This window comes from Sus scrofa, chromosome 3 (assembly GCF_054392235.1).
Source record: "Sus scrofa isolate SSC_HxYL_T2T_F1_AM1 chromosome 3, Sscrofa_HxYL_maternal_Yorkshire_Landrace_v2.0, whole genome shotgun sequence".
Taxonomy (NCBI): domain Eukaryota; kingdom Metazoa; phylum Chordata; class Mammalia; order Artiodactyla; family Suidae; genus Sus; species Sus scrofa.
In genome coordinates, this window is record NC_139385.1 from 70349948 (window position 1) to 70374479 (window position 24532).

Below are 24532 nucleotides of genomic sequence, written 5' to 3' on the forward strand. Positions count from 1 at the left end.
ATAGAAGTTCCTTTAGTATATGTTGTAAGGCTGGTTTAGTGTTGCTGAATTCTCTCAGCTTTTGCTTATCTGTGAAGGTTTTGATTTCTCCTTCAAATCTGAATGAGAGCCTTGCTGGGTAAAGTCATCCTGGTTGGAGGTTTTTTCCTTTCATCACGTTGAGTATGTCATGCCACTTCCTTCTGGCCTGCAGAGTTTCTGCTGAAAAATCTGCTGATAACCTTATCAGGGTTCCCTTGTATGTTACTTGTTTCTTTTCCCTAGCTGCTTTTCAAGATTTTCTCTTTGTCTTTAATTTTGGTCAGTTTGATTAATATGTGTCTCGGTGTATTCCTCCTTGGTTTTATTTTGTATGGTACTCATTGTGCTTTCTGGATTTGAGTGAGTGGTTCCTTTCCCATGTGAGGTAAGTTTTCATCTATTATCTCTTGGAATGTTTTTTCTGTCCCCTTCTCTCTTTCTTCTCCTTCTGGCACCCCTATAATACAGACGTTGGTGCGTTTAACGTTGTCCCAGAGTTCTCTGAGACTCTTTCATTTGTTTTCAATCTTTTTTGTGTTCTGCATCTGTAATTTCCACCAATCTGTCCTCCACCTCACTTACTCATTCTGCCTCCTGTATTCTGCTGTTAGCTGCTTCTAGTGAATTTTTTATTTCAGTTATTGTATTTCGCATCTCTTCTTAAGTTTTGTATCTTGTATCTCTTTGCTCAGTGTTTCCTGTAAGTTATCCATCTTTGCCTCCAGTTTATTTCCAACGTCTTGCATCATCTTCAGCATCAACAGTCTAAAGTCTTTTTCCTGGAGGCTGAGAATCTCCTCATGGCTTAGCTGATTTTCTGGGGTTTTTCCTTTCTCCCTCATCTGAGTTATAGTTCTCTGTCTTTTCTTTTTATAGGTTTTTGGTGTGGTGACCTTTTTACAGATAAGAGAGTTGCAGCCTCTCTTACTTCTGGTGTCTGCCGCCCTTGTGGCTGAAGTTGGTATGGGGGGCTTGCTGTAGGCTTCTTGATGGGAGGGGCTGATGCCTGTCCACTGGTAGGTGGAGCTGATTCTAATCCCTCTGGTGGGTGGGGCTTTGTCTCTGGATGGGATTAGAGGCAGCTGTGTGCCTGAGGGGTCTTAGGTAGCCTATTTACTGAGGGGCAGGGCTGTGATCCCACCTGGATTGTTGTTTGCCCAGGGCCTTCTCAGCACTGATGGGTGGCGCCAAGTTTTCCCAAAATGGCCATCTCCAGAGAAAGGCACAGCTGCTGAATATTGCTGAGAGCTTTGCTTCCAGTGTCCTTCCCTCACAACAAGCCACATTCACCCCTGTTTTCCCAGGAGGTCCTCCAAGAACTGCAGTCAGGTGTGACATAGATTCCTATGGAGACTTAGCTTTGCCATGGAACCCAGTACTTGTGAAAGCCTGTGTGTGCCTTTTAAGAATGGGGTCAAGAATGCGCACAAGCCCCACTGGCCTTCAATGCCAGGTGCTCCAGGGGCTCTTTCTCCCAGTGCCAGATCCCTACACGTGAGAGTTTGATGTGGGGCTCAGAACTCTCACTCCTGTAGGTGAGTCTCTGTGACCCAGTTAGTTTCCAGTCTGTGGGGCTTCCCACCTGGGAGGTGTGGGGTTGTTTATATCACGAAATTGCCCCTACTACCTCTTGATGTGTCCTCTTCTTTTTCTTCTGGAGTTGGATATCTTTTTTAAGGTTTCCGGTCCATTTGGGTGAAGAATGCTTAGTCTTTAGTTGTGAATTTTGTTGTCTTTAGGAGTGAAGTTGAGCTCCAGTCCTTCTATTCCGCCATCTTAATCCGTTCCCCCTCCATTTATTTATTTTCTTTGGTTTCTTTTATCACATTTTTGTAGTTTTCTACATATAGATCTCCACATACTGTTAGATTTGTACCTGAGTATTTTAGTGTTTTGTTTAGTGCTATGGTAAATATCAGATGCCATTTATTTATTACTGGTATATTGCTGAAAGGCAGTTAACTTTTATTAATCTTCTCCAACGTTGCTATACTTTTTTCTTAAAATGACTTTAATTTTTTTCCATTATACCTGGTTTACAGTATTCTGTCAATTTTCTACTGTAAAGCAAGGTGACCCAGTCACACATACATAATATACCTTTTTTTTTCTCACATTATTATGTTCCATCATAAGTGACTAGATATAGTTCCCAGTGCTGTACAGCAGGATCTCATTGCTTATCCATTCCAAAGACAATAGTTTGATCTATTAACCCCAAATTTCCAGTCCATCCCACTCCCTCCCCCACCCTCTCCCCCTTGGCAACCACAAGTCTGTTCTCCATGTCCATGATTTTCCTTTCTGTGGAAAGGTTCATTTGTGCCGTGTATTAGATTCCAGATATAAATGATATATGGTATTTGTCTTTTTCTTTCTGACTTATTTCACTTACTATGAGAGTCTCTAGTTCCATCCATGTTGCTGCAAATGGCATTATTTTGTTCGTTTTTATGGCTGAGTAGTACTACATCTCCTTAATCCATCTGTCTGTCAGTGGACATTTAGGTTGTTTCCATGTCTTGGCTATTGTGAATAGTGCTCCAGTGAACATATGGGTGCATGCGTCTTTTTCAAGGAAAGTTTTGTCCAGATATATGCCCAAGAGTGGGATTGCTGGGTCATACGGTAATTCTATGTGTAGTTTTCTAAGGTACCTCCATACTCTTTTCCACAGTAATTGTACATGGAAACAACCTACCAACAGTGCAGTTACTGTGGAAAAGAGTATGGAGGTACCTTAGAAAACTACACATTCCCACCAACAGTGCAGGAGGGTTCCCTTTTCTCCACACCCCCTCCAGCACTTGTTATTTGGGGCCTTATTAGTGATGGCCATTCTGACTGGTGTGAGGTGGTATCTCATAGTAGTTTTGATTTGCATTTCTCTAATCAGTGATGTTGAGCACTTTTTCATGTGCTTTTTGGCCATCTGTATATCTTCTTTGGAGAAATGTCTATTCAGGTCTTTTGCCCATTTTTCCATTGGATTGTTGGCTTTTTGCTGTAGAATTGTACAAGTTGTTTATTTTAGAGATTAGGCCTTGTCCGTTGCATCGTTTGGAACTATTTTCTTCCAATCCATAGGTTGTCTTTTTTTTTTTTTTTTTTTTCCAATGCTTTCCTTTGCCATGCAAAACCTTGTCAGATTAGGTCCCATTGGTTTATTTTTGCTCTTATTTCTATTGTCTTGGGAGACTGACCTAAGAAAACATTTGTAAGGTTGATGTCAGAGAATAAGTTTGCCTGTGTTCTCTTATAGGAGTTTGATGGTGTATTATGTCAAAGTCTTTCAGCCATTTTGAGTTTATTTTTGTGCATGGTGTGAGGGTGTGTTCCAGTTTCATTGATTTACATGTGGCTGTCCAGTTTTCCCAGCACCACTTGCTGAAAAGACTCTTTTTTCCCATTTTCTATTCTTGCCTCCTTTGTCGAAGATTAATTGACTGTAGGTGTCTTGGTTTATTTCTGGGTTCTCTATTCTATTCCATTGGTCTGTATGTCTGTGTTGGTATCAGTACCACACTGTCTTGATTACTGTGGGTTTCTGGGAGAGTTCTGCCTCCTGCTTGGTTTTTGTTCCTCAGGATTGCTTTAACTTTACCGTACTTGTTTGTTAATTCTTGGAGATTTTTTTTTTATTATTTTTGGGATATATATATATTTACATATGTGTGGATATATATATATATATATATATATATATTTATATTTACGTAAAATTTCATTGGAGAAAAAGACAGTTTAATTGTTTTGTTCTAAGTGCATATGCCTTTATTTTCTTATTGTGTTCTCTAGGACTTCATCACAGTGTTGAATAGGAATAGAGAGATGGTATCCTTGCCTTGTTCCATACCTTAGAGAGAAAGCCTCTAATTTCTTGCCACTAACTATTATGTTAACTATAGTTTGGGGTGAGGTGGTTTGCAGGTGTTTTTTTTTTTTTAATTGAGGAATTTTCCTTTTATTCAGGCTTCTGGAGAGTTTTTATTCTAAGTTTAGGATGTTGTCAGATGGTTTATCTGTGTCAGTTCATGTGATGTGTGATGGATTACAGTGACTGGTTTTTGAATGTTGAGCCAACCTCACGTACCTAGAATAAATCACACTTGGTTGTAGCTTATAACTGTTTTTTATACATTTTTGCATTCAATTTGCTAACATCTTGTTGACGATTTTTACATCTATATTCAGGAGAGAGATTGGTCTTTAGTTTTCTTGTCATTATCTGATAATGACAAGAAAAAACCAGATAATGAATGTCATTATCTGGTTTTGATATCAGGATAATGTTGGCCTCATGAAATGATTTAAGAACCATTTCCTCTTATATTTGCTTGAAGATTTTGTAGAGCATTGTTATTTCATCCTTAAATCTGTGGTAGAATTCACCAGTGAAACCATCTGTGCCTGGTGCTTTCTCTTTGGGAAGTTAGTAAGTACTGAAGCAATTACTTTAATAATAGTCCTGTTTAGATAATCTACTTTTCCTTGTGTGAGTTTTCGTAGGTTTTCAAGTAATTTACCAAATTCGTGAGAATAGAATTGGGCATAATATTCCTTTATTATCATCTTATTCTCCATGGGATCAGTAGTGATGCCCTCTTTTGTGTTTCTGATGTTGGAAAACTTGTCTTCACCCTTTTTTTTTTTTTTTTCTTCCCTTGTTAGCCTGGCCTAGAGGCTTACTTATTGTATTGATTTATTTATTTATTTTTTTTTTTTTTTTGGTCGTATCTGTGACATATGGAATTTCCTGGGCCAGGGATTGACTCCAAGCCAGGGCTGTGACTTGAGCTATAGCTGCAGCAACACCAGATCCTTAACCCACTGTGCAGGACCGGGGAGCAAACCAGTGCCTCTACAAGGACAAGCCGGTTTGTTAACCCACTGCGCCAGGGCAGAAACTCCATATTTTATTATTTTATTTTTTGGCTTTTAACTCAGTCAATTTTATTATATTTATAGTTGTGCAGTGATCATTACAACCCAGTTTTACAGCATTTCCATCCCAAACCCCCAGCCCATCCCTCCCCTCCCAGCCTGTCTCCTTTGGTAATCATAAGTTTTTCAAAGTCTGTGAGTTAGTATCTGTTCTGCAAAGAAGATCACTGTATCATTTTTTTTAAATTCTACATATAAGTGAAGCATTATGACATTGGTGTCTCACTAATTTCACTTAGCATGATAATTTCTAGGTCCAACCTTGCTGCTGCAAATGCCATTATTTCTTTCCTTTTAATGGCTGAATAATATTCCATTGTATTGTTGTGGATATGTACCATATCTTCATCCACTCCTCTGTTGATGGACATTTAAGTTGCTTCCATTTCTTGGCTATTGTATATAGTGCTACAGTGAACATTGGGGTGCATGTATCTTTTTGAGTCATAGTTTTCTCTGGGTAGATGCACAGGACTGGGATTGCTGGATCAAATGGTAACTCTATTTTTAGTTTTTTTGAGGAATCTCTATACTGTATTCCATAATGGTTGCATCCATTTACATTCCCACCAACAGTGTAAGAGGTTCCCTTTCCTCCACACTCTATCCAGAATTTGTAGACTTTTTGATACCTCATAATAGTTTTGATTTGCATTTCTCTAAAATTAGTGATGTTGAACATCTTTTCGTGTGTTTTGGACATCTGTATCTTCTTTGGAGAATTGTCTGTTTAGATCTTGTGCCCATTTTTGATGGGGTTGTTTGTTTTTTTTTATTGAGCTGCAGGAGGTGTATATATATTTTGTAGATTAATCCCTTGTCAGTAGTTTAATTTGCAAATATTTTCTCCTATTCTGTGGGTTGTCTTTTCATTTTGTTTAGGGTTTCCTTTTCTGCGCAAAAACTTTTAAGTTTAATTAGGTCCCATTTGTTTATTTCTTATTTTATTGTCATTACTCAAGGAGGTGGATCTGAGAAGATACTGCTGTGGTTTATGTCAGAGAGTGGCCTATGTTTTCCTCTAAGAGTTTTATAGTATCTAGTCTTAGGTCTTCAATCCATTTTGAGTTTGTTTTTGTGTATAGTGTTAGGAAGTGTTCTAATCTCATTCATTTACATGTAGCTGTTTAGTTTTCCCAGCACCATTTATTGAAGGGATTGCCTTTTTGCCATTGTAAGGAACACTATATTTTATTGATCTTTTTTTAAAGAGCCAGATTTTGGCTTCATTGATTTTCTATTAGTGTTCTCTTTTCAATTTCATTGGTTCTGTAATTTTTATTATTTCTTTTCCTCTGCTTGCTTTAGGCTTAAATTGCTCTTTTTTCTGTAGTTTTCTAAAATAGAATCTTAGATTATTGATTTTTTTTAGATCTCTTCTAATACATGAATTTAATACCATAAAAAATTTCTCAGTGCTTTCACCGCACTCTACACGTTTTGATAAGTTGTATTTATTTTCACTTTCATTTAATTCAAAAAATTTTAAGTTTCTCTTGAGAGTTTTTCTTTCAACCTTGTGTTAATTTAGGTGTGTGTCTAATAGCCAAATATTTAGGGATTTTCCAGTTATTTTTCTGTTTATTGATTTCTGGCTTAATTTCTTTGTGGTCTCAGAACATACTTTGTGTGATTTATTTTTTAAAAAATTTGTTAGAGTGTGTGTGTTATGGCCCAGAAAGTGGTCTGTCTTGAGGAGTGTTTCCATATGAGCTTGAGAAGTCATAAGTATTCTGTTATTGGATGAGTAGTCTTTAAATGTCAGTTAGAAAATTGGATTGTGATGATCATTGTACAACTATAAATGTAATAAATTCATTGAGTAATAATAAAAATAAATAAGTAAATGTCAGATCAAGTTGATTGATAATTCTGTTCAGGTCAGCTGTATCTTTACTGATTTCCTGTCTGTTCCATCTGTCACTTATCTAAAGAGAGGTTTTTAATGTTCCATCTGTAATAGTGGATTTGTCCGTTTCCTCTTTCAGTAGGATCAGTTTTTCCCTCATTTGTTTTAATGCTCTGTTTTTAAGTGCATTCACATTAAGGATTGTTTTATCCTTCGAACTGAATCTTTACTTAATGCCTGTTACCCTGATAAGTGTTCTTGTGTTGGAATCTTTGTCTTAACAACAGCTACCCTCCCTTTCTTCTTTTCTCCCTCCCTCCCTCCCTCCCTTCCTCTTACCCTCCTTCCCTATTTTTTCTTTATTTTCTTTGATGTATAAATTTACATAGCATAAAATGGACCATTTTACCCTAAACAAATCTGTGGCATTTGGCACATTCATAATGTGTAGCCACTACCTCTGTCTTGTTCCAAAACATTTTCATCACTCCAGAATAAAATCCTGTAATCTCTAAGCAATTACTGCTTATATTCTCATCTCACCACAGCATCTGGTGACTACCTATCTGCTCTTGTAGTCTAATTTCTTATAAAGGAAAATCGTACAGTATATGGGCCTTTTATGTCTGGCTCCTTTTCTTTACTATAATGTAAAGATGTAACTGAATATCAGAAAGAGGGAAAAAAAGAACACAGTGCAGAAAAATATCTGAAATAATAATGGCTGAGAACTTTCCAAAATTAATCATGGACACCAAACCACAAATGTAGAAATAAACAGAACAAAAGGTGAGATAACAGTTTAAAAAACAACAACTAGTTATACTCAAAATGCGGAACACCAAAGCAAAGAGGAAATTTTGAAAGAAGACAGAGAAAACAATACCTCACTTATAGAGGAACAAAGAAAAGAATTACAAAAAACTTCTTGTTAGAAACTATGTAAGCAAAAAGAGTGAAGTGAGATTTTTTTTTTTGGGGGGGGGGGAATCACCAACCTCGAATTCTACATCCAGCTCTTTCAAAAGAGGTGAAATAAAGTCTTTATCAGACAAACAAAAATTGAGGGGAATGCATCACAGCAGATCTGGGCTAAATGATTTTAAAAAGGTCTTCGGGGGAATTCCCGTCGTGGCGCAGTGGTTAACGAATCCGACTAGGAACCATGAGGTTGCGGGTTCGATCCCTGGCCTTGCTCAGTGGGTTAAGGATCCGGGGTTGCCGTGAGCTGTGGTGTAGGTTGCAGACGCGGCTTGGATCACGCGTTGCTGTGGCTCTGGCGTAGGCCAGCGGCTACAGCTCCGATTAGACTCCTAGCCTGGGAATCTCTATATGCCGCAGAAGTGGCCCAGAGAAATAGCAAAAAGACAAAAAAAAAAAAAAAAAAAAAAAAGATTATAAAAAGGTCTTCAGGGATAAGTAAAATTATACAGGTAGAAATTGGGGCCTATATGAATACAGAGTATTATGGAAAGAATAAATGAAGACAAAATCCTTTTCTTTTTTGGTGGGGGGTGGCCCTGCACCCGTGGCATATGGAAATTCCCAGGCTAGGGGTCAAGTCAGAGCTACAACTGCCGGCCTACACTGCAGCCACAGCAACGCCAGATCCAAGCCACTTCTGCGACCTACACCACAGTTCTCAGCAACACTGGATTCTTAACTCACTGAGCAAGGCCATGGAGCTAACCCATATCCTCATGAATCCTAGTGGAGTTTGTTAACCGCTGAGCCGCAATGGGAACTCCTATTTTTCTTTTTTTTTTAATTTTTGTTGTTGTTGTTGTTGCTATCTCTTGGGCCGCTTCTGCGGCATATGGAGGTTCCCAGGCTAGGGGTTGAATTGGAGCTGTAGCCACCGGCCTACGCCAGAGCCACAGCAACGCGGGATCCGAGCCGCGTCTGCAACCTACACCACAGCTCACGGCAACGCCGGATCCTTAACCCACTGAGCAAGGGCAGGGACCGAACCCGCAACCTCATGGTTCCTAGTCAGATTCGTTAACCACTGCGCCACGACGGGAACTCCAACTCCTATTTTTCTTAACTGTTTTATAATAGTGGAGTGCCCTTCGTGGCTCAGCAGCTAATGAACAACTCAAATGTCTGTCAGTGGACAGATAGTCCACTGTATGCAACTCATTTATCTATTTTTCAGCCGTAAAAAGAAAGTAAGTACCAGCCTCACCGTAGATGAACCTTGAAAACATCCTAAAGAGGAGATGTAACTGTGCTAAGAATGACCCTAGATGAGGAATTAAATCTGAGGCAGCCATTTCGTGAGGTTGTCGGATTTGCGCCTTGGGCACTCGTGTGACTATAGTACATGTACTTGACCAATGTCCTGGAAGCACCAGGCAGGTCACTGCCACATAAGAAGTATCCAGGTCCTAATAAAGAGAGGGCAGTAGTGATGGCAATGGAGGCATCTTTCTATGACTTCTGGGCATAGGACGGTGTGGAGGCTACCTGTTTTTTCTTCCTTGTTGTCTTTTTGCCTCTACTTTTGGAGAGTGCTGACAGAGCAGATTTTGGAATAAAAGATGAAAGAGGTCATTTTTTGGTCCAGTTGAGGTAAAACTTCCATTAGCCAAGGGTTGGTTGAGAGTCTGTTTAATCAGCCCAAAGGGTGTATAGTGTGAGAGTTATTAAAGACAGATTATGTTCATACGTTTTTGTATGGCACTTTGGAAATTTTCTAAGTGTTAGAGCGTGTTTGTTGCCGCCAGGCATTTGGGGACCCATAGGCATCCATGTACCTGTAGTTGCATTGAGTGAGAGTGTGTGGTTGCAGTAAGAAATGTTCAGGAATCCTAGGGGTAAGGACCGGTTGTAGTCTTATCTATGTTAGAAACAGAGAAAGGTCTTCTCAGCCAAATGAGTAACTTCCCCTGTCAGTTGAGAGACTCCTGGAAATTTACTTAAATCAGTCTCAAGCTATTGATCTTTTGGGAAAATGGAGGCTTATGATAATTTAAAGTTAGGCTAAGAAGGATCTCTGGACTTAAAAAGGCCCGTAAGACTGTTGAGGACTCCTGAAAAGTTTTCAGACAAATCCAGCCCTTGGTTAGATTAGTAGCCTGTGCTCTAGTCTGGACAGTAGGGGTGAGGGGATTGACGAGACCCTCCAGGAGAGGGCAGGTGTTGAGAGAGAAGTATGAGGGTTAGTAAGGTGGAAAAGGAAGATTTGGGGCTCTCATGCATGGGACAGTCTTTCAAGAAGGATCCAGAAGGCGCGTGATCCATCTCCATGGGTAGTCGCAGTCTCCGTGTAGTAGTGGTTCCCACAAGAAGCTGAGGATATGACTGTGAAGATACAAAGAGGCAGCAGCTCGTATAGATGGTGTTTGTAGCGGGAGGGGACATGGGGGGTTAAAAGTTCGGTGGAAGCAGACTGGATAAGGACAGTATGGTCTCTTCATAGAGGACTGTTAATCTAGAGAGAGGGATCTGTTTTCCCAATAAATGCTTGGTGGAAGAGTATAAGGGGATCGTGTCACAGGGAAGAGTGAAGAAGAGAGGGAAAATGCCCCGAGTGCCTTCAGAGTTGTTAGAAAGGATTTTACCCATTGTGTGGAGAATCACGAATGTCCCTTAACATGTGCCGAGCTTGGTCCTTGGGTAGGAGGTACTTTGCTTGTATTGTTAGTCCCGCACCTTCCCTGACTGTTCCAGATGCTAAGAAGGATTGCCCTTCCAGGAGTGTTGTGCTGTAACATATGGAAGAGCTAGGAGTTGAGGGGAAGGGGCTTGGAGTAGAGCAGCCCTCTCAGCTTCTGTATCTGCCTCATGGTTACCCTGAATGAGGGGATCACATCCCACGTGATGCCCCATAAATGAATGCCAATAGCTGCCTTGGAGAAGCTTAAGGATTAAGGGAGCTTTGATTATGGGGAGCCCTTCATGGTGAGGAACCCCCTCTCTTCCCAGATCTCAGCATGAGAGTGAAGGATATGGGAGGCATATTTGGAGTCGGTGTAAGTGTTTGCTTCTTGTCCTGCAGCTAAGACCAGGGCTCGAGTAAGGGCAATTACTTCTGCCTTTTGGGAGGTGGTTCCTCTTGGAAGGGGGTTAGATTCTGTGACCTCCTCAAGAGAAACCACCACATATCCTGCCACCCTCTTTCCATCCTGAGAGGAGCCACCATCAATAAACCAGTTATGAGAAGCCTTAGGCAAGGGATGGTGTGAAATGTTAGCGAGGTACAGTGTTTTGAAATCTAAAATTTCCTCGCAGGAATGTAAGGTTTCCTGTCTGGGATGGGTGAAAAGGTAGCCAGATAGGGTCGGCATGGGGGCCTCTGGCTAAATGTATGTTGGGTGACTTGATAAAAGCCAGATAAAGCTCCTGTCTACCAGAGGGAGAAAGACTTTGAATGGCTTTATATGAGAGAAGGTCCGGGGGTTATGTGTGGAATAGACTCTGGTAGACTGTCCGAAGGTGAGTTTTTTTGCTCTCGAATGTTAGGAGGGCAGCTGCGGCTGGGGCTCTCAGACAAGCTGGCCATCCCCTGACCGTGGCATCTACCTGCTTTGAAAGGTAGGCAACAACTTGACTATCTGGTCCCTTATCGTGTCCCAACAGACCAAGTGCTCTTCCTTCTCTTTCTGTTGTAGAGTTTGAAGGGTTGTGATAAGTCAGGAAGGGAGCAAGTAGGGGCGGAGATAAGGGCCTGCTGTAATTTATGGAAGGGAGCTGTAATAGTGACAGCAGGGTCCATTGGCTCCGTTAGAGCCCTTTGGTGGTTTGGTATAAGGGACGGACCAAAAGCCTGAAGTTGGGGGTCCAGATATGGAGGAATTCCACAAGGTCAAGGTAAGATAGGAGTTCCTGTTGGAAAGTGAGAAGAGAGAGAGAGGCAGTGAGCTGTTTTCTGTCCACAGTGATAGCACGAAGTTGGGGCTGGGTAAGGTGGGGGTAGGTGGGTGGGTGATAGACAGTCCGAGATATTTGACCTGGAGCAGAAAGTTGAGCTTTGGTGAGAGAGACCCGATATCCTTTGTCAGCCAGGTGATTTAAAAGTGTTGCCGTGAGCTGAAAAGAAGTGTCATGAGATGGGCTACAGAATAAGAGGTCATCTACTTGTTGAAGGAGGGTACTGGGGATGAGATCAAGAGTGGTGAGATCAGAAGCTAGGGCCTGTCTGGAAAACCCCGGGGAAGGACTATCCAGGTAAGCTGACTTGATTGGTAGGTGTCAGGATCTGTCCAGGTGAAGGTGGAAAGGTCCCGAGAGTCTGGGTGTAAAGGGATAGGAAAGAAGGCATCCTTCAGATCGAGTACCATGAAGTGGCAGGTATCTGGGGGAATAAGGGGTAGGATGGTGTAGGGGTTAGGAACCACAGGGTGAGTTGTAAGGACTGCCTGGTTTTTAATGGGGAGATCCTGAGCGAGGCAGTAAGGGCCTTCTGACTTTTTTACTGGTAGGATTAGAGTGTTCAGTGGGGAGTGAGTGGGTTAGAGTAAGTTAGGAGAAAGAAGGTGGTTAACAATAGGTTGGAGGCACCTTCTACTTTCAAGGGACAAAGGATATTGGGGTTGGCAGGGGTCTGTGGATGGGTCTTTTAACTTAATTTGAATGGGAGCATGCTGTCGAGCTGTGGAAGGGGTGGAGGTATCCCATTCTTGGGCAAAACAGCGGAGGCTGGGAGAGGTGGTTTCTCAGGTTCTGGAGGAGTGAGGAGGAGGAGGGGTTGGTGATGGAGGCAGGTGTGAGAAATGTAAGGGAGCCTCTGAATTTAGGTTGAATATCTCCCAAGAATTGGGGTTGGGCACCTGGGTAGTATCAGAATGAATGGCTGAAGGGTGTTCGTGATGAGGTGCAGTTTAGAGTGGGTATCGTTAAGCATTTGGAGAGTAGGCCGTCAGTCCCCACAATAGAGACCTGAGGGGGGTGCGTGGGGCCTGTAAATTCAGGTAATGCCAGGTAAATGGCCCGAATGTCGATAAAGAGATCAGCTCACCTGCAACCCGCAGAGTTTCCTGAGCCTCCAGTGGAGGGATAGGTGTGGGGGCTGAGGGGCCCAGGCACCCTCAGTCTTCTGTGGCCAGGCCAAGGAGGTTCAGCAGGTTGAGGTTTGATGATTCTGGTCTCTCCACAGGGAGGGATGTGGCCCTTCCTCGAGTGCATAGGTCACAGCCAACCTTCCACTTGGCCTTTCCTGCCACACTGTGGACAAGGGCCTGGGGGAGAGCGAGAGTCAGGGCAGGCCTTGGCCCAGTGGCCTGCTTGCTGCACCTGTAACATGGGCCTGGAGGGGCCTTACAGCTGTTGTCCTTGTGAGGGAGCCTGTATTTTTTGGGAGCCCTGAATGGCAGTTGCTAGCGTTTGGTGTTTAGCCTGATTTTGGCTTTCAGCCTCTTCACCCCAATTATTAGACTTTGAAGGCGAGGCTCAAGCGATCCCATTGTGGGGTTTGAGGGCCCTCCTCCCACTTGTGTAGTTTGTGTCTTGTGTCAGGTGCAGATTGAGTGACGGAGTGTCTAAGAAAAGTCTTCCTTCTACTCAAGAAGGGTCTAAATTTATATATTTTTGGAGAGCCTCCGTGAAGTGGAAAGAAAGAGGACAGGCTTTTCATCTGAGCCGTGACGAATTTCCTTCGGTTTTTCATAGTTAACAGCTCTGTATGTCACTTTTCGGAGCCCTGCTATGAGGCAGGTTGCTCTGTGACAGTGTCTTCGGCTTTGGGAGGTGGGGGGGAATGTACGTGATCGTCCCAGTTTGGGTCCTGTCTGGGGGCTGCTGCCCCGACTGGCTGGTGGTTATCTTGCCACTGGAGGTGGTCAGCGTGGGCCTGAGCAGCCAACCAGACCCTTTCTTTTCCTTCTGGAAGAGGGTGGAGGATGAGATGATACAGACTTCAAGCCAGGTAAGGTCATAGGACTGGGTGAGATATTCAGATTCCTTAATGGAGGTGGAGGGGTCAGAAGAGAAGGAGCCGTCTCTTTTCACTTTGAAAGAGGTTGGACCTGGAGAAGGGGACATGGACCCGGATAACCCCTTCAGCTCCTGCAGCTTCTGGTGAAGGTGGTAAAGGAGCCGGTTGGGAGGTGTCTTTGGAGGCAGGAGGTCGGGTCCGGGACTGGGTATGAGGAGGGGAGAAAAAAGGGGTTAGGATCTGGATTAGGATCAGGAGGAGCTGAGGAAGCTGAGGGTGGAAAGGAGGAAGATGGTGAGCTGGTGGGAGAGCTGGCGGCTGAGAGGGGGTTATATGGGGAGGATGATGACCTGCAGGATCAAAGGATGAGGCATCAGAGTCAGAGGGAGGCGGCTGTGAATATTTTGAATGAAGGAGAAGACTTTGAAGTGGAGCCAGAAGGGCAGAAGGAGGGTCGGGAGCAGAGGGTAAAGAAGGCAACTTCAGGCCACTTGCTGTTACAGTGACAAAAGTTATCAAGGTCATGTAAGCTATTAAAATCGTAAGTGCTGTTTTGGGGCCATTGAGACCAAGCGGTATTACAAACTTAAGACGCTTGGACTTAATGTCTCCTCTTAGTCCAGGAGTATCTGAATTTCCTAAGAGGCGTGTTCCCGGAGGAGTGGAGGAAGTGTTCCCCATGATGAGAAGGAAAAAGAGGACTAAGAGGGGATGGAGGATCAGTAAGGGACCACCTTTGGGAGTGCCACTCCTCAGGCTGGGCATCTGCCAGGTCTGAATAGTAGACCTGAGAGAGAGAGAGAGAGAGAGAGAGAGGGAGAGAGGGAGAGAGGGAGAGAGGGAGAGAGGGAGAGAGGGAGAGAGGGAGGGAGGGAGGGAGGGAGGGAGAGAGGGAGAGAGGGAGAGAGGGAGAGAGGGAGAGAGGGAGAGAGGGAGAGAGGGAGAGAGGGAGAGAGAGGTGGTCCTCTGATGTGGGCATCCCCAGATCAGAGGAACTGGGACCGAGTGGACGTGGAGTCCTCTGACCTAGTGCTAGGTTTGTCTGAGAGGGTTGCACCCTGTGTCAGAAGAACTGGGGCCCAGGGGCCATGCTGACAGAAGACCCGGAAAGGTGGCAATTACTCCCCCGAGAATTAGGAAGCCGGTGTTGGATGCAGAGTCAGTAATAGAAAGGCAAAGTTCTGATTCACCGTTCCTCCCTGGCTGGGTTCAAGAGGGTTTGGGGGGGAAAGAGCCTAAGTCAGAGAACAAACCTGGGTGGGATCCAGAGGTTAGCCACTGCCTGCTGCTCCCTGGGTTGCAAACTCAGGGATTTGGGGCCCCGATGACTGGCTCCCTATTCCCTCGCTATTCCCTCGCCATTCCCTCCCAGGCTTCAGCACCAGATGTTAGGTTTGCAAAGGGAGGAACTTGAAAGGCCAAGTGAGTAAAGCAAGAGAGACTTATTAAGGCATCCAAGGCAGATGGACTGAGCTCAAGATGGTGCCAGTGATTGCTTGGAGGTGTTAGGCTTATAATGGATCTGTGCTGGGGGTTTATGGCGGGAACTTAGAGTGGGAACAATGAAGAAGGAGGACGGAGGAAGGTCAAGGGAGGGGTAAGGGGTCGAGTCCCATGACACAGGGCAGTTAATTATTATAGGTGGTTAATCTATGCAGGCAATTGTTTTCTGCTGGCTATTGTTTCTTGCTGCCCAACTTGAGCCTCCACATTCTGGGAGAGGGTGTAAATTTTGCACGGGCCCTACCCATGTCCACAGCAGGTCTCCAAGGTGAACAGCCACCTTCCGTGCAGTGTGTGTGTGTGTGGGGGGGGGGTGGTTCCTGTCACCATTTTCCTGGGAACCTATCAACTATGACACCAAAAGCAAAAGCAACAAAAGATAACATAGATAATTGGAATTCATCAAAATTAAAAGCTTTTGTGCATCAGAGGATATTACCAAGAAAGTAAAACCTGTAAATGGGAGAAAAATATTTGCAAATTATATTTGATAAGGGTCTGCTGTCAGAATATATAAAGAACTCATACAACTCAACAATAAAAAAACAACTGAAAATTGAGTAGAAGACATCAATAGACATTTCTCCAAAAGGAGTTATATAAATGGCCAATAAGCACATGGAAAGATTCAACTTTACTGGTCATTAAGAAAATGCAGGAGTGGAAAGGAACCCAACTAGTATCTATAAGGACACTGGTTCGATCCCCAGCCCCGCTCAGTGGGTCAAGGATCTGGTGTTGCCATAAGCTGTGGTGTAGGTCACAGATGTGGCTTGGATCCCAAGTTGCTGTGGCTGTGGTGCAGGCTGGCGGCTACAGCTCCCATTCAGCCTCTAGCCTGGGAACTTCCATATGCCGTGGGTGTGACACTAAAAAGCAAAAGAAAAGAAGAAAATGCAAATCATTTGGTGTTCCCACTGTGGCACAGGTGAGGGTTCAATCCCAGGCCCGTTGCAGTGGATTAAGGACCTGGCATTGCTGCAGCTGTGGTGTAGGTCACAGCTATGGCTTGGATTCAGTCCCTGGCCCAGGAATCTCAATATGCTGTGGGGTAGCCATTTAAATTCAAATCAAAACTGCAGTGAGATACTATTTTACCAGATCCAACAGATTGGCCATAATAAAAAAATTGGAAGACAAGAAGTGTTGACAAGAATGTAGAGAAATAGGAGTCCTTGTACATTGCTTGTGGGACTGTAAAATGGTGAAGCCCCTTTGAAAGAGTTTTGGAGTTCCTCAGAAATATGAAATAGAATTATCATATGACCCAGCAATTCCACCCCTAGATAGATACCCAAAAGAATTGAAAATAGGTATTCAAACAAATACTTGTATGCATAGCAGCACTATTCAGAGTAAACAAAAAATGGAAACAGCCCCAAGGTCCGTCATTGGATGAATGGATAAACAAGTTGTATGGTATGTGCATTTTAAGTGCTTTAATATTTCATCTGGGTGACGTTATAGTTGTTACATAATATTTTACACATAATGATTTTAAATTGTCACTAAATGTGAAGTTTATTGGAAATACATGTTAAGGATACAAATTTTTTAATGCCCTTTAGTTCCTGTATCTATCAATGAATGCTAAAGTGTTCAGCATCAATTCTATTCCTGTTTTATTTTATTTTTTTACCTTAAATCCCACAACCATTGTTTATTATAAAGGTGAACCCTGATCTTCATGATGGGCTTATTGGTAGGATTTTTTATAGCAATTGAAGGTACCAGGGTCTCCACACTTTTGAATTTGCAGATACAGGGATCATCTACTAGCAGTGTCCAGTCATAACTGGAAGAGGATGTTTTTGGCCTCCTCCTTAGAAGCCTATCCACATATATCTGGTAATAGGACACCAGGGCTTTGGAGGTGGGCTGATGGATTGCAAAAATCTGGGTGGACTGTGTGGACACCCTTCTGATGGACACAGAGGTCCATGCCAGCTAATTGCTGCTTACCCAGTAGCAGAACTGGTGCCAGTAGCTTTTATTGCAGCCATGTTTCGCCTGAGCACAATCAGCTCTTCTCTGGGGGTAACCCATTCACCTAATGAGACTGTTCCCCTATTTGTAGTGTGCCATGGCTATGGCCATCTACTTTTATCCAGAGACCTGTACCAACTTGGCATGGCTGCAGGTGTAGAAAAGATCCTCATTGTGAGGCACCTCAACCAGAAGAAAGCCCTATTATATTTTCTTAGACTCAAGTGATGAGAAACATTGTTTTTTGGTTTGTTTGTTTTTGTTTTCTTTTTACAGCTTTTTTCTATCATCTGCTGCATATGGAAGTTCTCAGGCTAGGAGTAGAATTGGAGCTGCAGCTGCCAGCCCACGCCACAGCCACAGCAACTCTGGATCCGAGCTGCATCTGCAGCCTACAACTGCAGCTTGCGGCAACTCCAGATCCTTAATCCACTGATCAAGGCCAGGGATCGAACCCACAACCTCATGGTTCCTAGTCCGAATCGTTTTCGGGAACTCCTGAAAAATCTTTATATACCTGCAGGACACTGAACACTCTCAGATCTTGTATTAAGTGTTTCATATAATCTTCAGACAGGAATCTGATAGTTTGAGACTTCTGTGTACTGTGAATAAAAAAGATGAAAAAAAATTAGAATTTGGCCCTGAAGTTCGTTCTTTCAAAATGGGTTTATTTTCTTTCTAGATTGTGTCTGGAATAAATGTAGAATTAATTGAAAATTCTTAAAAATATGTGAATTGGGGGTATTGGCTTATTATAATTCCTTTTCTGAACTTTTTCCTAGGTCAATGAATGGTCATTGAAAATAAGAAAGGAAATGAGAGTTGTTGACAGGCAAATAAGAGGTAAATTATTTTTGTTTCCTAGTCTTTATCCTCTTGTTCAATTTTGCATAAAATAGACTGCATCTACATTTATAAAACATAGCTTATATTATTTTTAGCTATCCTAATTATTTTGCTTTCTAATTAATATAAGAAAAACAAGATATAATGAACACAAAGAAACTTTACATTTTATAATAACTAAATCTTTCCTCTGACCCAGAATTTGGCTATTGATGGCGGCTGTATTCATTTATCTCTGATTTCCTAGAGACCAGTTTAGTGTTGGAAACAAAGCAGGTGCTCATAGACTGGGATAGATAGAAGAATGGCCTCCCAAAGATTTCCATGTCCTAATCCCCAGAACCTGTGGATGTGTTATCTTACATGGCAGAGGGAACTTAGAGATTTGGTTAAAGATCTTGAGGTGGGGAGATTATCCTGGGTTATCTCAGTGGACTAAGTGTAATCATAAGAGTACTTATAAGAAGGAGGCAAGATGTTGAGAAAAAAATGAAAGAAAATGAGATATGACCACAGAACCAAATGTTTGATGTAATTTGAAGATGGAGGATGAAGCCACAAGCCAAAGAACGCAGTTGACCTCTAGAAAACTAGAAACGGCAAGGAAGTGGATTCTGCCCTAAAGCTTCCAGAATGCAGCCTTTCCCTCCAACACCTCAGTTTTAGACTTGTGATCACCAGAATTAAAGAATAAATTTTTAGGAGTTCCCATTGTGGTGCAGTAGTTAACGAATCTGACTAGGAACCATGAGGTTGCAGGTTTGATCCCTGGCCTTGCTCAGTGGGTTAAGGATCCAGCGTTGCCATGCACTGTGGTATAGGTTGCAGACATGGCTCGGATCCCACGTTGTTGTGGCTGTGGCGTAGGCTGGTGGCTACAGCTCCGATTTGACCCCTAGCCTGGGAACCTCCATATGCTGTGGGAGCGGCCCTAGAAAAGGCAAAAAGACAAATAAATAAATAAATTTTTGTTGTTATAAGCCATAAAAAAAATAACTAGACTCATCTTCCTGCTTATGAAGAAATGGTTTTATGGAATTCAGTATGTATGTAAGGAATGCAGTTTTTGTTTTTGGTGGTTTTTTTTTTTTTTTTAGGGCTGCACCCTGGGCATGTGGAGGTTCCCAGGCTAGGGGTATAATCAGAGCTACAGCTCCTAGCCTACACCACAGCCACAGCAACATCAGATCCGAGCTTCATTTGCAACCTACACCACAGCTCATGGCAAAACCAGATCCTTAACCCACTGAGTGAGGCCAGGGATCGAACCTGCAACCTCATAGTTTCTAGTCGGATTGGGTTCTGCTGTGCCATGACGGGAACTCCAGGAATACAGTTCTTTCTTCTGTAGTTGTTTATCTTAACATGGCTGAAAATTGAGCAAAATGTGTTTCTTTCTTTTTTTCTTCTTTTTTTTTGGGGGGGGGGTCATTTTAGGGCGCACTTCCGGCATATGGAGGTTCCCAGGCTAGTGGTCGAATCGGAGCTGTAGCCACACTGTCACAGCAACAGGAGATCTGAGCCACATCTGTGACCTATCCCACAGCTCACAGCAACACCAGATCCTTAATCCACTTAGGGAGGCCAGGGATCAAACCTGCGTCCTCCTGGATCCTAGTCAGATTCGTTTCCACTGAGCCATGAAGGGAACTCCAAAATGTATTTCTACATAAAATTGATTTTTTTTGAGTATTACTTAAAATTAGAGTGACTTATAGAGAAATAGTCATGTTGAAAATTTTTATGATTTTTAACACTTCTATGATTGGAGAAAAATTAATATCCTTTTTAAAAAAGCATTAGAATACAATATAGAGATAGAGGAATAAGAGGTACAAACAATTAGGAATAAAATAACTACAGGAGTTCCATCAATTAACGAATCTGACTAGCATCCATGAGGATGGAGGTTCAACCCTGGCCTCACTCAATAGGTTAAGGATCTGGCGTTGCTGTGAGCTGTGGTGTAGGTTGCAGACTCAGCTTGCATCCTGAATTGCTCTGGCTCTTGCATAGGCTAGCTGCTACAGATCCGATTGGATCCCTAGCCTTGAACCTCCATGTGCCCCAGGTGTGGCCCAAAAAGACAAAAAAAAAAATTGTGAGGAGTTCCCGTCGTGACGCAGTGGTTAACGAATCCGACTAGGAACCATGAGGTTGCGGGTTCGGTCCCTGCCCTTGCTCAGTGGGTTAACGATCCGGCGTTGCCGTGAGCTGTGGTGTAGTTTGCAGACACGGCTCGGATCCCGCGTTGCTGTGGCTCTGGCGTAGGCCGGTAGCTACAGCTCCGATTCAACCCCTAGCCTGGGAATCTCCATATGCCGCGGGAGCAGCCCAAGAAATAGCAACAACAACAACAACAGCAAAAAGACAAAAAGACCAAAAAAAAAAAAAATTGTGAATCACCATTTTGTACACCTGTAACTTATATTGTAATAAAAAATTTTAAATAAAATATTTACAAATTAAATATTAAAAACAGGAGTTCTCTTCATGGTTCAGCAGTTAACGAACACTACTAGTAGTATCCATGAGGACACAGGTTCGATCCCTGGCCTTGCTCAGTGGGTTAAGGATCTAGCTTTGCCATGAGCTGTGGTGGTGTAGGTTGCAGACGTGGCTCAGATCTCACATTGCTGTGGCTGTGGCATAGGCTGGTGGCTACATCTCCAATTGGACCCCTAGCCTGGTAACTTCCATATGCTGCTGGTACAGCCTTAAACAAACAAACAAACAAAAAACAAAGAATTTGAGTTACTACATTTATACCCATGATGGAGTAATGGTTCTGGAGTTGAACTTGAACTCCCACTGTAAATAAAGAAAAAACTGGACAGAAGCTATGAAACATCTGTTTTCAAACATTGGATAATTATCTGTGGAGGACTTTGCTCACTGAGAGAAGGGAAAGAAAAGGACAGAGCCCTAATATGTTCCTTGTTTTTCTGCCTGGAGAAGCTTTCTGGGTCACAGCATGTGGAAAGCTATTCCGAGGAGAGCATGGTGGTCTCACTGAATTGAGGAGACAGGTTCAGGGAGGCTGCAGCGGCTGGAATTTGTGGAGCAGAATAGCAGAACAAGGGCAGTATCCAGAGCAAGAGCACTAAATATCTGCATGGGGTCCCATTCAGTCTTTAGATGAGTACTGAACTCTGGATACCTGGAATGAGATTTCAAGAGGCTGGGCAAAGAGCAATTACTGGAAATAGAACAATTACTAGGAAGCTATAAGCTAAAGAGTTCCCAGAGCTAACAAAGGATTGAGAGGTGGTAGAGTTCTGAACAGACCCAGAAAAGAGACTTTGTTGAATGTCTGGGACCCCAGAAGGGTCATGCCTGGTTTTCGGGTGAAAGTATTCCTAAATAAAGGCTACCATAAGCCTATACCAACAAAGCTTAAAAAGAAATCTTCAAACTGAGTTGCCAAAATAAGCTGAACACTTTATAGAGGAAGACCAAAAAATACAGACATCCAAAAATGAAGCATTTCAAGTGTCCAGCATCCTATGAGAAATTACTAGTAAGAAGCAAGAAAGTTATGACACAAAATCAAGAGAAAAATCAGGAAATAGGAGTTCCCATCGTGGCTCAGTGGTGAAGGAACCCGAGTAGTATCTATGAGGACACAGGTTTGATCCCTGGCCTCGCTCAGTGAGTTAAAGGGCGTTGCTATGAGCTGCGGTGTAGGTCACAGACACAGTACAAAGCCCACATTGCTGTGGCTGTGGCATAGGCCAGCAGCCATAGCTCTTATTCGATCCCTTGCCTGGGAACTTCCATATGCCATGGGTGTGGCCTGGGAACTTCCATATGCCATGGGTGTGGCCCCAAAAAGATAAAAAAATAATAATAATACTAAATGAATTCAGTAGCAAGATACAAAACAAAAACCAATTGCATTATTCTATATGCTAACATTGAACAGTAGGAAAAGGAAATTAAAATAGTGCCTTTTAAAATAGTACTAAAAATAAGATAAAATATTTAAGAATTAACTAGCCAAGGAGAAAGAGTTGTACAATGAAAACTATAAAACATTGCTGAAGGAAAGACACAAACACATGGAAGGACACCCTATATTCATGGATCGGAGTATTTAATATTGTTGATACACTTTGAAATTAAAGTATAGTTTAATTACAATGCTCTGTCGATTTCTGCTGTATGGCAGGGTGACCCAGTCACACACATACATTCTCGTTCTCATATTCTGTTCCATCGTGTTCTATCCCAAGAGATTGTATATCGTTTCCTGTGCTGTACAGCAGGACCTCATTACTTATCCATTCTAAATGTAATAATTTGCATCTGCTAACCCCAAACTCCCAGTCCATCCACTCCCTCCCCACTTCCTCCTCCTTCTTGGCAACCACAGGTCTGTTCTCTGTGACTGTGAATCTGTTTCTGTTTTGTAGATAAGTTCATTTATGCCATATTTTAAATGATATCATATAGTATATTTCTCTTTCCTCACTTACTAGGAGAATCTCTAAGTTACAGCCATGTTGCTGCAAATGGCATTATTTTGTTCTTTTTTATGACTGAGTATACTTAATAGTGAAGATGTCATAGCACCTTGTGTGATCTACAGATTTATTACAACCCCTATGAAAATCTTAATAATCTTTTTTGTATAAATGGAAAAAATTATCTTAAATTTCACATGGAATCTCAAGGGACTTGAGAGAGCCAAAGCAATCTTGAAAAAACAATAATAGCAACAGCAAAATTGGAGAGTCATACATCTCTGTTTCAAAACTTAATAGATATATACAGACCACTCCATCCAAAAGCAGCAAAGTACATATTCTTTTCAAGTGCACATGTGACATTCTCAAGGATAAATCACATGGTAGGCCACAAAACAAGATAAAAAAAATCACCCATCTTTTCTAGCCACAATGCTATGAGAATGCAATGCTATGAGAAATAAACTATAAGGGGAAAAAAAAAAAACCCTGCAAAACATAACAAACACATGGAGACTAAACAGTGTGCTATGAAAAAGCTGTGGGTTATTGAAAACTCAAAGAGGATATCAGAAAATACCTGCAGACAAATGAAAATGGAAACACAACAATGGCAAAAAAAAAAATGATAAAGAGGAATTTAAAACTGACACCACAGAACTACAGAGAATTGTAGCAGAGTACTATGGACAACTTAAAAAGAAATTGGTAAATTCTTAGAAATGTTCAGTCTTCCAAGACTGAATCAGGAAGAAATAGAAAACATAAACAGACCAATTACTGGTGATGAAAACTGAAGCAGTAATAAAACAACTCCCAACAAATAAAAGTTCGGGATCAGACAGTTTTGTGGTTGAATGCTACCAAGTATCCAAAGTAGAGTGCGCATCTGCCCTTCTCAATCTATTTCAGTAATTTGAAGAGGAAAAAACATTTCCAAACTCATTCTAAGAGGCCAGCATCAACCTAATATCCAAAGCAGAAAAAGATATCCTAGAAAAGAAAACTAAAGGCCAATATTACTGATGAATATAGATGCAAAATTTCTCAACAAATTTAGCAAACCAGAGTTCCTGTTATGGCTCAGTGGAAACAAACCTGACTAGTATCCATGAGGATGCAGGTTCGATCCCTGGCCACACTCATTCGATTAAGGATCCAGTGTTGCTGTGAGCTGTAGTGTAGGTTGCAGATGTGGCTCAGACCCCTCATTGCTGTGGCTGTGGCTGGCAATTGTAGCATTGATTAGACCCCTAGCCTGGGAACTTTTATATGCTGCAACTGTGCCCCCCCCCAAAAAAAAAATTGGCAAACCAAATTCAGCAATACATTTCAAAGGATCATGGATTAACCTATAGGCTGTTATGCCAAGTGAAATAAGACAAAGAAAATACCATATGATTTCATTTATATGTAGAATCTATAAAACAAAACAAATCAGCATAACAAAACAATTATTGATACAGAGAACAAACAGGTGGTCACCTGGGGGGATGAGTGAGATAGATTAAGAAGCACAAACTCCCAGTTTCAAAACAGATGAGTCACATGCATGAAATGTACAGAGTGGGAATATAGTCAATAATAATAGGAGTTCCCGTTGTGGCTCAGTGGTTAACGAATCTGACTAGCACCCATGAGGACACAGGCTCAATCCCTGACCTTAAGAATCTGGCGTTGTCTTGAGCTGTGGTGTAGGTTGCAGATGCGGCTTGGATCCTGCGTTGCTGTGGCTGTGGCGTAGGCTGACAGGTACAGCTCAGATTAGACCCCCAGCCTGGGAATCTCCATATGCCACAAGTGCAGCCCTAAAAGAAGTAAAAATAATATCTTTGTACAGTGACAGACAGTAACTAATGATCACCTTGAGGTGATTGTTTTGTAATATCAAACCACTGTGTTGTGTACCAGAACTATCGTAGGTCAATTACAGTTCAAAAAAACCACAAATTCATAGAAAAAGAAATCAGTCTTATGGTCACCAGAGGTGGGGTTTACCAGGAGTGGGAATTGGATGAAGGTGGTTGAAAGGTA

At 42.3% G+C, this 24532-nt stretch overlaps 1 protein-coding gene across 3 annotated transcripts in view; it reads left to right on the forward strand.

Annotated features, from left to right (window-relative positions):
- The window catches only part of CHMP3 (charged multivesicular body protein 3), a 72370-nt gene that overhangs the window by 12017 nt on the left and 35821 nt on the right, over positions 1-24532 (forward strand). For 2 of the 3 annotated variants that reach the window (XM_003354734.5, XM_013995984.3), the window contains exon 2: positions 17966-18026. In XM_003354734.5, the coding sequence (XP_003354782.3) occupies positions 17966-18026 (61 nt within the window). Of the gene's footprint in view, positions 1-13499; positions 13683-17965; positions 18027-24532 lie in introns of those variants that run through there. The other variant, XM_085018739.1, reaches the window with a different exon arrangement.